Source organism: Alligator sinensis, unplaced genomic scaffold, assembly GCF_000455745.1.
Source record: "Alligator sinensis unplaced genomic scaffold, ASM45574v1 scaffold868_1, whole genome shotgun sequence".
NCBI classification, from domain to species: domain Eukaryota; kingdom Metazoa; phylum Chordata; order Crocodylia; family Alligatoridae; genus Alligator; species Alligator sinensis.
The window spans coordinates 95,330-111,970 of NW_005843155.1; the positions used below are offsets into that span (position 1 = coordinate 95,330).

Here is a 16,641-nt window from a genome sequence, read left to right on the forward strand (position 1 = left end):
TGCATGTGTACGTTTCCATTTGTGTACTTCGGGAGCGCTGTATCATTTTTGTGACGGTGATTGAGATTGAGGGGGAGCATACATTGTCTGAATGGTTTACGGTCACATTTTGGTCAGGATATTTTCATCTTTATGCCCTTTTCAAATAAATGTTAATGTTGTCATGTTCCAGGGTTTGCTATATTTCCTGATAGGGACACGTGTCATGTTCTAGGGGTTGATGTAGCTCCTGGTAGGAACGCGTTGGGGAGCGTAAGGGAGATCTGCCACGCCCAGACGTGCATTTCGTGGAGTCAAGACAAGACAGTGACGGCCTGTCGATCCTCTTGATGGGTATTCAAGCTGGAGACGACTGCACCTTGGATTTCTTGGCTCTGATGCTCCTCACTTATGCTTCCATATGCCTGGAGTGACTCTGCCGAAGTCAGTGGGCCAGAGCTTCAGCTGACGTAAAATGGCAAATCCCCATTGATGTCAGTAGAGCCATGCACATTTATCCCATACTGCTCCAGTCGTGCACATAAGAAGGAAAATCACGTTGCTGTAAATCCATCTCTGATATACCCCAGTGTCAGGGGGCCATGATCCATCTTGGTTAATGCTGCCCTCACTTCAGATTTGCAGTCATTGCTGATTATACGTTAAGCTGCGACCTTTGGAAGATTCCCAGAGAACCTTTGGGAGAATTAACATGTTTTTCCTAACATCCTCCAAAACCGTAGAAAAGTTTTTGCTCTTGGGTCAACTGCATAGATTCTTGATGGGTTTTCTACAGAATTTTAGTTGGTTCTCGCTCCTTTTAAATGCTCCAATTTTTTTTTCTAGAATGGGACTGACAAGTCCCAGTGGGTGGGAATTAATGACCCATCGACCTTTGGGGAATGGAGTTGAAAAGATCATCTCTTCCTATGCTGATCACTTCAATGCCAGCTGGCACAAGGGATCTCTTATGCTTAAAGCACAAGGTTCTTCTGCTTGAGCTTAAAACCTAGATGAAGTCAGTAATAGGGTCCCATCTCGGGCACAGAGAAGGGCACACAGAAAGTCCCATGCACTCAGACATAGATCTACTGGGGAAAAGTAGCTTCATGCCAGCGTCCTGCTTGTTTTTAGTGTCATAACAATCTGCCCTTCCATATATCTCAGGGCCTAGGTGTATGCCTTGAGCTCACCAGAAGTGCAACGTGGTTTTAACGCTTCAGACATAGGCAAAAATAAAGACCATGCCTCATAAGCAACACCCTCTCCCTGCTCAAGTAATAAGTTTGAGCATGGCTAGCTACCATGTCTGGGCTATTAGACTACTGGAAACAGGTGTCAGAGCCTATGGTTCTCCTCTGCCCTTCCTGGAAATACCCCATGACCAGTCCTCCCCCATGTAACCTCAACTACTGTGGCAGAGCATGGACTGGGCAGCTGTTCCCACGCCCCAAAGGAGTTCATGCTCTGATACCCTGGGAGTGGCAAGCATGGTCTGGGTTACAGCTGTGGTGGAGACACAAATGCTGTATCAAAAATCACTGGCTAGAGACTGAGATTAGCTCATGTACGCACCCGTCTCTTCGTGGCAGATTGCCCCTTTGCTAATGGATGGTGTGGGAAGGCAGGGAGGGAAGAGATATGTCCAAGGCTTCTTGTAGCTTTGCTCCATAAAGTCTGTAAAAATCGTGAACTGTAAAAAACTAAAAAACCACAAGCTTGATTGAAGATCCATCATCAGAATCAGGCTGGATGCAAGTGTTGATGGGCAGACAGAGCAGACAACTCCCCAGCAGATCTCTGTGGCCCATGGGAGCCTCCATAGTTCTCTACCTCTGCCTTTGTGTCCTGTTGGTCATGTCCTGCCTGTACTAGCGGCTCTCCTTGAAGTAGGACTAGGTAGGGCCATGTGGCCCCACATGCTCTGAGGCACTGGGTGAGACAGGGAGGTGGGTGGTGTGAGCAGGCTGGAGCTGCGGGGCCAGAAGGGAGGAGAAACAATGGGTGGGAGTTCCTGCCAGGATGGAGGAACTGGGGGTGGGGGCTGGGGGTGGCGTGTTGTGGGGTGCAGTCAGGGGGAATCAGAGTGCAAGGGTGTTACGTAAAACATTGGTTAGTAAAAAAGTTTGGTCATCAGTAAAAAGTTTGCAGATTGTCAGTAAAAAAAATGTCCCTGAGTTGGCAGCTGTGAGCATGGACACGGTTGTACCTAAATGCTGCTCTCTACAGAGAAAACATGACTGTAGGTCACTTCAGGAACCAGAAACAGCTCTCTGCTTCCCTGCATCTGGATTTGAAGGGTATGGAGGCTGGGCTCCTGACTGGCCCCATCGTCTGGGGGCCAGCTAGGAGCCTAGGCTTTCACCCCCTTTCAGTGTACCAGTCCCAGACTGTCTCCAGTGGCAGCTTCCCACCCATCTGCCCTTCTGCTGGAAGGTGCTTCCTCAGTTCTGGCCCCTGACTTCCCCTCTCCAGGTCATGGATGACCCTCCTGCCTCCCCCAACATCAGGGTCCACAAGAGGCTCCTCCCCATGGCTCTTCAACTCGGTCATCCCAGTCCTCCGGCTCTCTTCCCAACAGATGGACCCCAGCTGAAACATCCCCATCAGCTGCTTTCCCACTGTGCCTGGGGTCTAGTCAGTGTACAGCCCAGACCATGACTGCAACCAGGTCCAACCCAGGAAGCCACCTACTCCCCAGAGGAATGACCTGTCTGTCTTCTTCCCACTGCCAGGCTTTCTCCTGCTTAACTTGGGCACCTGCCAAGTAAAACTGGGCTCAACTGTATTGGGTTGGCCAAGCCCAGCCCCCTAGGCCTTCTGCCGCATGGTACTAGAAAGACCCAAGGATGCTGGGATGCATTCTCTGCACAGAAAGCTCTGTCCAGGTGCCATCACCACCTCTTGCTGAGGGTCCCTTAGCATGGCTGCCTCTCTCTCTTGTTCTTTCCTATATAATCCTCACGTGGGTTTTTCCTGTACTGTGGTGAATGTCATTGAAATATGAAGCAGCCTTGAGGACCAGAACCTCTTGACCATAGGGCTGTGCTCACCAGCAGCTGAATCTGAAGATAAATCACTCAGCAATAGTGATGTTCCTTTGTGGCATGGGCATGTTACTCCATCCCGTCACCCTTTCTGTGTAAGCCCGGAGTCCTGCTGCCATTCAGAAGCTTTCCACAAGCCCGTCTCAGCCGGCACGTATCAAAGCAGGGATGTCAATGTCTCCCCTTGTCCTTCCCCCCAGGGCTGGCCAAGATTCAAGGCTGAGGAATGAACATAGCAACAGAGCAGTCAATGGAGTGGGCTAGTGAATTCTGCTCCAACTTATGTTGCAATGTCATGCATTTCACCTTGTTCATGTGGGCATCTGTCCTTAGCTGCTTCTCTTTGGTGAAGCCAGATAATGGCTAGGAAGGAAATGCAGACATGGTGACAGGGTTAGTGAGCAGTGAGATCTATCTATCTATCTATCTATCTATCCACTTTGGTTGGTCTGTATGGGTCTTCCTTGGATAGAAACCAGCTATAAAATTGTCACACATTTTTAAGCACTAACATTGTAGCTGTTTGGTTCTTTTTGTAGCTGGATGGACACTTTTATGGTGTGATAATTACTTTGCACATATGGCCAGTCTACATTTATTGTGCAATGAACCAGTAAATTGCATGATAGATGTAACATGTGGCAGAGGCCTAAGGTGCAAATCTACCCTGCCTTCTAGTAGCTGTTCCCAGCTCCTTAACCTTGGGGTGTGTCACAGAATCATAGAAAATAAAGGCTGGAAGGGACCTCGGGAGGTCACGTCTAGTCCAACCCCCTGCTCAAAGCATGTGGGGTCTCCACCACATGGAGCCGTGCCAAGCAGAGAGGCTCACGCCAGATCTGGTGCAGCTCCACAGAGCAGCATAGTGCAGAGAGAGTCATTTGGGTCCTGGCATCTGCACGGCCTCTCAGTGCAGTGTTGGGGTGAACCAGGCTGGATCACCATGGCCCTTCTGCTGCCTGCTCTTCAGTGCTCACTTGATCTGCATTAGCTCCCTGCACGATGCTATTTTGTGCCTTGTGCCCTTAGGAATGAGCTGCACCAGGCCACATCTACACAAGATGCTTTAAGGTGGTATTAACCTAAATTTAAGATGCATTAGGGCGTGTGTCTACATGTGTGTGCCCTTAATGTGCTTTAAAATGGTGATTTTGGGCTAATCATGGGCAATTTGTAAATGCAGGTATCAAATTGAGGCACAAATAGTTAAAGCACAGTAATGCACGTGTAGATGCATTAAAGTGCATTAATGCTGTATGTGTGGACTGACTTGGGACTAACTTTAGTAACTTTAAAGCGCTAATGTGCTTTAATGCCTACACGTGTAGACACCTGCCTAAACCCGCTTAATGCACATTAAGCTGATGTGCATTAAATTTAGACACGCTCCCAGTTAGGAGTTTGGCGCCTGCCTGGCTAGACTGGACTTAGCTTTGGTTCTGTCTCTGCTGTCTTTATTCTTGTTTCCTCCCTCGGACAGTTATCAAACTCCTGTTACCAGCAGATAAACTCCCAAGACAACTGCGTGCCATCTTCCTCGTCCATCCCACTGACTGCACCATGAGATCTTATTTGCTTCCTTTAGAAATTGCCCGATCTGTAGCTTTTGTGGGGACAGAAGCCATCTATCCTCAGTGTATAGATCATGTCTTGGATGCTTATCTCGCTGGGGTGATCTGACCCCAGCTGATTTCCTGCTCCTTGGGCAGGGGGCTGGACCCGATGATCTCACGAGGTCCCTTCCAGCCCTAATGTCTATGAAATCTATGAAACAGAGCCCCGCTCTCGGTAGGTCTCCAAGCCCTCCCATGAAAAACAGGATGAATCATTCCCAGGTACCAGGTGGCCTTTGGTCACAAGAGTGAAGACAATGGTCCCCATTGACTTTTCCCCATTGACCAACCACACTGAAACAGCCCAGGCTGAATCGAGGTAGTGCAAAAACACAGAGCCATGTTGAACAGTGACAGAAATGCTCGTAGGCTCTTCTGTTGCAGGTCGATGACTTCCTTGCTCCAGGTAAGTGTAGCCTCCATCAGACCCAGTCATATCCTAAACATTGTGTATTGTCCACTCATGTCTGCAGGACTCCACGTTCCACAGAGCCTGGACATTAAGTGGGGCTTGCAGAAAACACCAGAAAGGACCAGTATGCGCAGAAGAGAGCGGGAAGGGTCTTGGCATTGCTGTCACAGAGGTTGTCTGGGTAAGCAGAGCTTTGCCATTTGTGATTCTAGGGAAAGCAAATCTCATTAAATCATCGAATCGTAGCATCATAGAGATGTGGGGCCGGAAGGGACCTTCAGGGGTCACATCTAGTCCAACTCCTGCCTGAGGCAAGACCAGCCCTGTCCAAACCCTGTTAGACTGCCCTTGGCATCAGCCTTAAACCCCGCTGGGGGCCCTTGCTCGTCTCCCAGAATCGTGCTCAAGGACCAGGCCTGGTGGAAAGTTTATTTAGTGCATTTGCAGCCATGGTAAACCCGGGGTCACTATCACACCGGGCGGGGTGGTGTGTTCTGGGGACTGGGAGTCACGGCTTCAGCGGCCCAGTCTTGTCTCAGCCACCGGGGCCCTGTATGACCTTGGCTGAGTCACAAGACCTGCCTTTGCTTCTGTTTCCCCCATGGGCATAATGCAAACCTCAGGTGGGAGCTGGGATATTTGGTGAATGTATGTTGGCAGGGTGCTTTGAAGAGTCCAGGTCTTATTTATTGGTTACGTTTGCGAAATGGCTTAATGGGGTGCCTGTGTGCGTGTGTACACGCGTGTGTGTCTGTGAGCATGCATGCATGCACATTTGTGCACATGTTCGTGCATGTGTGGGGGTGTGTGCATGTGTGGATTCGTGTGTGTGTCTGTGTATACAGTACATCCATGTATGTGTGTGTGCGTGTGGGCATGTGTGTGCATGTGCATCTGTGTGTGCCTGTGCACATTGTGTGTGGGCATGTGTGTGCGGGCATGCATGTGTGAGTGCTTGTGTGTGCATGTCTGTGAGCATGTGTGCGTGCATGCATGTGCTGGTGTTCAGGCCTGTGCATGTGTGGATTCATGTGTGTGTGTGCACATGAGTGTGTATGTGTGTGTGTGTGTGTGTATGCATGTGCATGTGCCTCTGTGTGTGTGTGCATGTATGTGTGTCTTCATGTGTGTGTGTGTTTGCATCTCTGCGTGTCTGTGTGCACATTTGTGTGGGGGGTATGTGCATGTCATGAGCACGTGTATGTGCATGTTTGTATGTGTGTCTGTGCATGTGTGTGCCTGTGTGTGAGTGCATGCATGGGTGTCTGTGGGCATGTATACATCTCGGTATGTCTGTGTGTGCACGTGTGTGTCAGCCAGGTGAGGAGCTGCTTGAGCCTTCATGCGTGTGCCCGTGTGTGTCAGCCACGAGAGGGGTTGCTCAACCCTTCACGTTGCCATTAAACACTGTAGCTACCGGACTCCAAACCACCTGGCTGGGCACCAGACTGGCCCCTGCCCGGGCCTGCTCTTCTCACTGCTTCCGCTGTGCCCCACCTCAGTCGTTTCCTGCAATAGTATCTTGGAGCAAAAGACCATCACAGCAGCCAAGACAGGGCCAGGCCCCTCCAGTCCCCTGTCCTGTGTCTCGGCAGGGCACGGAGCAGGATATTTCTGCAGGGTCTGTCTGTACTGACCCATCCCCTGCCCTTCTCCCCTACAGCTCCCCAAAGGCCTGGGAGGTTGGGACTTGGAGGTTGCAGCCTGATTTATCACTCCACTGATGGAGACAACCTGCCTAATGTGTCCAATCCCCTTTTTGAACCTGGTTCGAGGTTCAGCTCCTCAACATCCTGCGGCAGGGAGTTCCACACGTTAGCAAGATCGCTCCATAATTGTTTCCTTCTGTGTCCCCTCGTTCTTTACAGCATCCTTTCAAATGTTTGAAGGCTGCTATCGTGCCCAGCCACCTCCTCTCTTAATCTCCTTTTCTTCCAGCTGAACATGCCTGCTTCTCTCAGCCTCTCCCCATCTACCTTGCCTTCCACCCCATTATCCATTTTGTCTCCTACCTCTGGACCCTCCCCAGCTTCTCTATAACCTTCTCAAAATGTTAAGCCAGGAACAGCACACCAATGAGATGCAATCAGCTGCCTTTAGCTTAATTTGTTCAGATACTGAGGGCACGTCTACACATGCATGCCCGTACTGCGCAGCAAATATGATGACTTATGCTGACTTGAGCATAAATTTGATACCTGCATGATGCAGGTATCAAATTGACACCCGATTAGTCACTGTGCAGTAAGGCATGTGTAGACACCTTACTGCGCAGTAGCACTGTGTACATGGACTGAGTTGGGACTCCTGTTTTTGGTAAAGGGTTGAACTAGTCAAGGGCCCAGGGCGTGGTGGGAGGTACGTTGACAGGTGGAGCTGTGGATGGGGAGGGACAGAGCTGAAAGGCATGGGGGTGGAGTGGTGCAGTGAGGGGGCCAGGCCCACAACGGGGGGCTGAGATAGTCATGGGAGGGGGATGCACTGTTGTGTGGGGGGCCAGGACTGCATCCGGCAAGGGTGCCGTGGCCCAGGCTAGGGGAGTGGGTGCTGTTGCATGGGTGAGCGAGGAGCACCAAGAGATCGGCAGTGCAATATCAGCAGGCTGCGGCCACCATGCCTGGGGCAGCCACAGCAGGTCGGTGCCACGGATCAGGGGCGAGGAGGGCAAGCAGGGCACAGAGCCGGCCTGGCACCTCCAGGTGATGCACGTGGACTGATGCGAGGGAGAGCCTGTCGACCTGGTCCCCCTGGCTTGCTGCAGTTCAGGGTCCACGAGGCGCTCCCATCCCCTCTTGATCTCCCTTTGCACAGACAGCAGCTGGTGCCCCACAGAGACGCCACAGACACCGGGCTAGCTTGCAAAAACCATCTTGTAATTAGTGGAACCCATCATTTACAGTATTGTACAGCTCATTGAGAATAGGAAACTAATTGGGCAGCACCCCCCCCCCCCCCAAACTAGATGTCTCTTCCTCCAAGCACCGCTCCCCTCTCTCCGGTACAGTACGAAAGGGGTCATTTCCAGGGGTGCCGGCTTGTTGGACAGAGGCCGAGCGGAGGAGAAGAGCGCGACATCATTCCCTAACCGCAGACTGCTTGTAGAACAACAACGACATAAGAAGTGACTTTGTTTTAACGGGATCTAAGTGAAGAACACATGCCAGCGGGATCGTGAAGCTACCTCCTCGGGGACCCATTGGCCGGTCAGCCCCGCGCCCTCCCCAGCCCCCTTTATTGGCCCTTCTTGTAGGCGCTTTTGATGATGGCGTTCTTAAAAAGAGTCACTAGAGGCGTCTGGCTGTGCTCTGAGGTCATGAAGCCGCCGTACCGCTTGTCCAGGGCCGGCGTGTTCCAGCGGAAGTGGCGCATCTTGTAGGCCCCGCCGTCCTTCTTCATCATCTCCTCCTCGTCCGAGACGGCCACCTCCTCACTCTCGGCGCTGTCCGGGGAGTGGAGCTCCGGGTAGTCCAGCTCCTCGGAGAGGTCTCTTCTGAACTCCATGGGGTAGCTCTCGGCGGACTCCTCCTCCACGCCGTTGGGGTAGACCTTGATGGGTCTCCTCTTCCTTCCCACCGGCTTGCCCCACCGGAAGTGCTCCATCGAGTAGGACCGCTTGTTCTCTTGCCTTCCCTGGGCTGCTCCTTCGTCTTCCTCCTCGTTTCTGTCCTGGGCGGCCCCGGGAAAGAGGCCGAGGAGGGGGTGGCTGGGGAGCTCTTCTCTCTTGTGCCCCACGCTGCTGCTGCTGTTCCTCCTGCCGAACTTGTTCCAGCGGAAGTGGCTCATCACGTACTTCCGGATGTTTTCGGACAAGGGCTGCAGGTGGCCGTTGCCCGGGTACATGGGGGACTCGGCAGTCAGGTCCAGCTTGCAGGCTTTGATGCAGCCCTGGGATAGGAAACAGGAGAGGTTTTAGCTAGACACAGATGCACAAGATGCATGGCTTTGGACCTTAGGATCATAGGAAAACAGGGCTGGAAGGGACCTCGCGAGGATATCTAGTCCATCTCTGCTCAAGGCAGGAGCATCCCTGATTAATCCATCCCAATTAAGTCAGTGGGTCAGACTAGATGATCTGTTCAGGTCCCTTCTGACCCCAAACTACTAGGAAACTACTATGAAACTAAATGTCTGCCCTTGAAAGTTTCCAAGGATGGAGATGCCACAGTTTCTCTAGGCAGCATGATCCAACACTGGATCACCCTCCAAGTCAGAAAGCTCCTCTTAATCTCCAGCCTTAATTTCCTCTGCTGCAGCTTGAGTCTGTTGCTCCTCGTCCTGTCCCTTATGGCCACAGGGAAAAAGCCCCTCTTACGGGCTTCACTGAGCTATGCAGATCTACACCAGCCAAGGATGTGGCATGCTCAGTCTCTCCGGTGGTTTTATTTCTGTTTAACAGATGGGGCAGACTCCATGTCCTAGAGAAATAGGAGCACTGAGAAATAAACCCAAACCTCTTGACTTCCAGTTCGAGTGAACCCGTCTGCAAGTCGCGGGGTGCTGGAAGGCAGATGGGTTGGGGCGGTCACTAGCATTTGGCCAGCGAGAGAAAGGGTGTGGACAGATGAAATGCTTATCTCAGTTAAAAAAGCATGTGGGGAAGGGCCTGCTGTTCAGCTGAGTCTGCTGTAACTGTTTCATGTGTCTGCTCCATCCCACACTCAGTGGAAGCTCAGTTGCACTAAATCAGCCCGTGGTAAGTCAGTGAGACTGATCCTTTCTTCCTCTGGGCTAGGAGCGAACAGATGAAATGGTTATACTGGATCAGCCGATGCAGGCTCAGACTTTAGCGCGGCATAACTGTGCGCTTGTGTCCATGCTCTGAGCCACAAACCCGGTTTGACACAAGGGTGAAGGGAGACTTTCCTGACTTCAGGAGCTCCCAACTCAGCAGTAAAAATGCACCTAGGGCAACCTGAGACACAGACGGTCCTGGCCGAGAAACGCCAGGACGCCGAGGGCCAGACCAAAGACGGCGTTTCCCAGTTCTGCTGTTTGCTCACAGGCTTCACCAGCAGCCACGCGCGTCGTGCTGGGGAGGGGCCCGATCCTGACACCCTGTCCCAGGCAAGTCTATTGCCACTGGGCACTGCCAATGCCCGGGGTGCCTGGCACTGCGGTGTCTGGAAAGGAGGCAGCATCATTAATGAAATGGCTGCGTATGCCCTGTTTGTGGCACCCAGGTTGGCACGAGGGAGTTGCCTAAGGCTACAGGGTAAGTCAGTGTGGGTCACTCTCTCTTCTCACTGGATTGTGGGTTGGCAGGGCACTTGGTGTAGCTGGCAGGGGACAAAGGAAGGATGGAGCCAGCATCATACCTTGGACCTGCCCCCTGGCCTGAATGACCAGGTGCCCATTGCCTGATGGGTCCTCAGCAAGAGGGGGCTCAGGGCGGTGGGGTACAAGTTGGCAACTTGGCTCAGACTTGCACCTCTTGAGACACGTTACTCCCTCTGAAGTCACCTCAAGACCCGTCAATGAGCCATGGTAGAGATCGTGCTCGAATTGCAGGACTGCCGACAAGACTCTCTCTGTCCTTGCAGCCTTCTTCGGCCAAGGGCATGGGTCCTCACCTGGCTGGCACCGTGCCTTGGAGAGGGCAGAGGTGCATCCGCCCTGGAGAGGTCCCCTGGACATGTGGGCTGAGATCAAGCCTGATCTCAGGTGGATCTCCAGGCTTCATAAAGAGGGTATGAAACCCTGGCCTTCAGCTGGGGGAGACGGTCCACCTTCCTGGCTCGCTGTCATCTACCTGCTTCTTCTAAACACTTAACTCTATAGGCATTAATAACCCTCCCCTCTTTTTTAATGGGCTTGAGTTTCCACTAATCAAGCTATCTTCTTTTCTGCAATTCTGCTGTCTGTTCACTGCTGCTGGTAATGTAGCTCCTATTTCACAGCCCTGTTTTTAACTCTAGTTAAGAACATTAACTCAAGCGAACCTCAGCTCAGGGGTGGAAATGCCTGTCAGCGAAGGTGCGGTGGCAACATGCTTAAGAAGGAATGTGAAAGAAATGTAGCTTTAATTCTAATGACAACGGGACTCAAGAAACAACACCTTTTGATCATTTTTAACTAGTTATATACAGACGGGACGACAGAGCAAATGAACATGCATTCCAATAAAACCGTAATGTTATTTCAGTCTTAAACTGAAGAACACCGTGCTGCCCCCACCGGCATGTTAGTAAGGTATCCAGTTGCTTTGAGAAAAATGTGTGTTGTGTCGTATGTGATGATGCCCCACGGCACCTGCACCCCCCTTTCCAAAATCCTAGATCCACCCATTCATCATCTATGCACACATCCATGCAACCTGCCAAGACAGCATGCAGCCCCAGCACAAGAAGCGTCCTTGCTCTCTCCCCACTCACCAAGATGCCGGTTTCTGTAGTGAGATCGCTGCACTTGCTGCTTTCCCAGCACTGGCTGTTGACTCCTCCGGCCAAGTGAAGCAGCAGCACGCCCAGGACCGCCAGGAGCGGGGTCCACGCGGGTCTCAGCATCTTTAGGGTCTCAGCGTGGAGTCCTGAGGACACAGGGTAGAGGTGTGACATGGAAATGAATGCCCTACACCTGAAAGCAGTGGAGGGTTCCCAGTTTGGACCTGGATTTGTATTTCAAAATTTGGCTCCTGCTCCCCACCCGCTGCCGGGAGAGCTGCGAGGCTCCCAGCCCACTAGCCACAGCTCATGCAACTCATGCCTGTTTGTAAGACAACATCTGACAGGGGCAGAACGGGAATCCACAATTCCTCTTTCCATGCAGCCCTTTGATACCTCGCTCCCACCCCGCTCTCTTGGAAAAATAGCCAAGACATCCTGCTGGGGTTGCCTGACTGCACTGCCTCCGGAGCTTGGACCGGTTAAAAGTTTCCTGGTGTGAACTGGTGTCAAAGCCCTGCTGTGTTGTAGAAATACTCCATAGGTGACTTCATTAGAGCAATGCTGATGTGGAGACCTGGCCTGGGTTTGGTAGGTCACATCTTTTCTAAGGGAGGTGAATCATGGGGAACAAAATCCCAAGAAAGATGCCCACCCCCTTACCAAGAATGACTTTTGGCAAGAGGTGGAATGAGTTCAGATGGGTCTCTGGGCTCCGGGGAGGAATCTGCATGTGCACAGATGATATGTGTGTAGGCCAGGTCCTCCTAGCTAGCTGAGAAAAGCAGCGTGTCCCTCCTGTTGTGTAGAAGTGTTATAGCTAAAGGAGGAACAGGGGCTGTTTCTAATTGCCATGATTACCAGCTACAATCCTGGCCTTTTAAAAATCCCTGCAGGAATATCAAGTGTATTCCTACGGGAGCACAGGTTTATACCATGGGATTTATCCAAGAAGACAGGCAACATATTCAGTGGTTAGTACTCTGTGCTGTGACCCCAGGATCTTTTCTGCTGGTCATGGTGGGGGAGACAGAGAGAGAACAACTCTATTTCACGTGCTAGGAGCTGAAGTCTCAGTACATATGCAATGGATTTCTCACCATAAGAAGCACTTAAAGGATGCAGGGAATTAGCTTATGGTAAGAACAAAGTGCATCGTATAAACCCCTGTCTAAACTTTGCAGCTGTATGGCAAGGGGGGCTGGCAATGTGTGTTTGCTAGTCTGCAGAGCTAGGAACCTGTTAAGAGCCAGCACGAATGAATGCAATCTAACCCCGTGCCTGCCAGATGCACAAGTCTTCCTATTGCAGTCTTGCAGAAGGGGAAACTGAGGCATAAGCTGACTTGCTAAAAGTCACTCGGTGAGTTTTTGGGGGAGTCTGAAGCCGAACATAGGCATCTGGACCCCCAGTCTCTCGGTGGGGGCCCACTAGGGCACTCTTTGACGATAGAGTATATTCACTAGAGCATAGTCATACTATATTCCTAGCTCATGTCCAAAGCAGATCACACCATCCTCAAGCGAAATGCAGCCTGGCTTTACTTTTTCCTTTTAAAAAAAGACAGTATAATTCCCCAGCACTGTTTGTTACATCCCTAATGCAAGAACATCCCTCTGGTGAAGGGAACTGACCCCATCTCTTAATTTGACTGAAACTAGGCTGAAGGAGATGGACTCGCTGAAGTGAAGAAGTGGTACCTGCTGCCTGCAGGGATCTCTCAGGTCATGCAGGTAGGTACCAGATAAATATGAATAATGTTTCTACTGGAAACGATGAGCAGTGCATTCCTCAGGCTTATAAGTCCTCTTAAGGACTCACTTCTGCTCAGAGCAAATCAAGCTGATTTTTCACATAGGTTTCTTATTGCAATTGCCTCTTTTCTGGCTTGCCGTCTACCTGGCTGCTCGCTTTGTGGACTGTGAGCTCTTGGGAATGTGCCTGGGAGTACATGACCGTGCCTGTGACACAGCCAACATGGAAATAATAGGGATACTTGTGTATTCGAGCCAACATGTGCGTGGTTATGTGGGGAGGGTGTTATTAAAAAGTTCCCGAGTGACTTGGGAACATGAATATGGGGAAGCTCTGTGCCACGGTGCATCTACACTGCAGGGCAGTGGTATCACTACAGCTCACGTATGCACAGCTAAGGGAGCTGTAGTGCGAGCATGGGTACTGCTAGTTGTCCAGCCACTTCGGTGCGGGCTGCCCATGTCTCTGGGGCTGCTCCAGTCTGTGCCTCTGTACCTAGGCTGCGAGGGGTACTGGATTTAAAGCCAGCGCAGGGAACCCATTCGAGTAGCAGCCTCATCTTTGGGCTTCAAGTGCAGACAGATGTTAATCCGAGGTGCTTTCAAAGCTGCCAAGCTAAAGAGTGGTGGAAAATACCGAGGGACTCACGCTTTGGTGCTTGAGGGTTTCTGGACAAGGGCCAGCTCCTACACTGCAGACTAGAAATGGAAGTACCCTCTTCCATGTCCTCCTTCCTTGGCTGGACTTGAGCTGAGGACGTGCTGTGCTGGAGACCAACCACCATTTTTTTGCCCTAGAAATGTCTAGTTTTTAAACCAAAAAAAAAAAAGGTGCCTTTTTGACTAAATGGGAAACCAGCCCAGACACTGTCCAGGCTCCAGATTTCCTAGGGTTTTGTCAGATATAAAACAACCGCCGTCTCCACCACATCCAACCCAAACCAAAAACCCAACCCCCCACCCGCCACAGCATTTCTGTGCTATAAAACCATGGAGTGGGATTGGTTGAGTCTAAGTTGAAATGATTGGGTTTTTTTGCTAAAACTTAAGAAAAAATCCACAACAATTGTGAGGGACATGAAAAAACTTAGGTTTTTTTTTGGGGTGGGGGGGAGGGGGAAAGACCCTTTGCAACTTCTCATGACACCTGGAGCGCACTGACTTAACCTTCTGCCATGACTTATCTCCTTACAGGGGGGGACAGTGGGCAAGAAGCTGAGCAGGAGCCAGCAGTGTGCCCTTGCTGGCAAGACGGCTACCAGCATCCTGGGCTGCATTGGGAGGAGCGTTGCCAGCAGATCGAGGGCAGTGATTCTTCCCTCTATTTGGCATGGGGGAGGCCACATCTGGAGTCCTGTGTCCAGCTGTGGGCTCCCCACTGCAGAAGGGATGTAGTCAAGTCGGAGAGAGTCCAGCGGAGGGCAAGGAAAATGGTTGTGGGGCTGGGGGACAGGGCTGGTGAGGAGAGGCTGAGGGAAATGGGCTGATTGAGTCTGCAGAAGAGAAGACCGAGGGGGATTGAATAGCAGCCTTCCCCTCCCTGCAGGGGGGCTGCAAAGAGGATGGAGCTGGGCTGTTCTCAGTGGGGGCAGATGACAGGACAAGGAGCAATGGGCTCAAGCTGCAGCAAGGGAAGTTGAGGTTGGATATTATGAAAAACTCTCTCACAAGGAGGGCGGTGAAGCACTGGAACAGGCTCCCCAGAGCGGTGGTGCAGTCTCCATCCTTGGAGGGTTTGAAGCCCTGGGTAGACAAAGCCTTGTCTGGGATGCTGTAGTTGGGGCTGGTCCTGCTTTGAGCAGGGGGTTGGACTAGATGTGACCTCCTGAGCTCCCTTCAACCCTCATTTTTATGGTTCTCTGATTTAAGTAATCGGCGTAAGGTACCATTTCACTTGTATGGTGATAGCTCACTGACTCAGAGAGTTTTGGCTCAGTAAGGACTTGGGGACTGGGATAACTCTGATTTATTCCTTAACTGCAGCAAACTAACATCACTGACACCTTACTGTGAATACTGTTAAAAAAGTGATTCCCAGTGGGAAATCCCACCTAAGGGTTTTGTGAGATCCTATTAAGGGTGCCATGGGGCGCTGCACATTATTAGCACTGTTAGGGGTGTCGACACCTACACGCGATACACAAGATACACTCAGAGATTCCCAGTGGGAATCCATAGGGTCAAAGCTATTCTGGCCTGTTGTGATCAGTCTGTTTTTTGCAATAGAAGAATTGCTCTAATATTTTCTCTGCAGGCAAGCCATGGACACGAGCTCAGAGCTGGCATTTTCTGAAGGGATCCTCATCTTGCAAGGGGTGCTTTGAATCTACCGAGGGGTCCCTTGAGTCTAAAAAGATTGAGAACCACTGCATTATAATCCTCATCTCAGTTTAGATAGCACAGGACTTTAGGAAGAACGATTTGCAGTTAGGACAGAGAGATGCATTTATTAGAGACCAGAACAGATTCAACCTAAGGTGGCATAAAATTTAGCAGTTGCTATCTATCGTGTTATTAAGGAAGGCAAGAAAATGCGAAAGGTCTTGAAACCGTGGATAAAGGGCTTTGCAATCTATCTAGTCAGCAATCAAGCAAAGCACAAAAGGCGAGCTAGGGGAAGAGGGGAGAGATGCGGGCTCTAGGAAGGAACTTATGAAATATTCAGGTTGAGAGAATAGCATCTTTTTTATTGGCTTCCTCTTCTAGTTAAATAGCTGACGGCTGGAAACGTACCTTAGCAAATGAATGAACTATAGCGCGGCTGCAATACTAATTATTTCCCCTCAGAGAGGGCTTAGCATTGAGGACTTATTCGTGCTAGCCTGGCTCGACTGCCAAGACAGTCAATCAAGACTGCCTTTTCAGCAAAGTTTCTTCCTGCAACGTGCTGTGGACAAAGCAAGAGAAAGCTGTCGAGAACCAGCCCCCCTCCAGTTACTTGCTAGCTTCCAGGAGCAGTCGCTGCCTGTGAATCTCACCTGGACTTGGGTATCTCTGCTGCGTTACAGCTAAAGAAAATCCCCTTACTCTTTACCGGTGCAGGGATAGCACAGGGCAGCTTTGTCTGGGTGCTTCGGTGAGCGGAGAGAAGATGGGGGCCGAGGGACTGGAGGGGACGAAGAGCAGGAGTTCCTCCTTACCTGTTGCTGGGCAGGGCGATGTTGGCTTCTCTCCCTGCTGCGTGTCGCTCTCTCCCTCTCCCTGTGAGTGTCTGTGCCTTCGCTGCAGCCCCACGCCTTTTTATACCGCACGCTGGGTGTACCACGCAAGGAAACTTTCCGGACAGACCTTTTGAAGCAACAATAAAGGGATGGAGGGAGGGGAGGTGGGCTGGGGGAGGACAGCGAAGCTGGGGACCAGGGAACAGGTGTGCAGCACAACAAAGATTAGCAAGCCGGGACCGGCAGGGAGGCAGAAGCTGGGACGTATCCCCATGGTAAATGGGGTGAGATTAGC

The 16,641-nt window shown here is 51.3% G+C and overlaps 1 protein-coding gene across 1 annotated transcript; it reads right to left on the minus strand.

The window, feature by feature from the left end:
- Positions 1–8,050: 8,050 nt before the first annotated feature.
- Positions 8,051–16,380, minus strand: POMC (proopiomelanocortin). The gene is made up of 3 exons (XM_006037658.1): positions 16,326–16,380; positions 11,423–11,577; positions 8,051–8,936 (listed from the first exon to the last, which is right to left on the minus strand). The coding sequence occupies exons 2-3, from the start codon at positions 11,552–11,554 to the stop codon at positions 8,283–8,285; spliced, it is 786 nt and encodes a 261-aa protein (XP_006037720.1). The 5' UTR covers positions 11,555–11,577; positions 16,326–16,380; the 3' UTR covers positions 8,051–8,282.
- Positions 16,381–16,641: the final 261 nt, after the last annotated feature.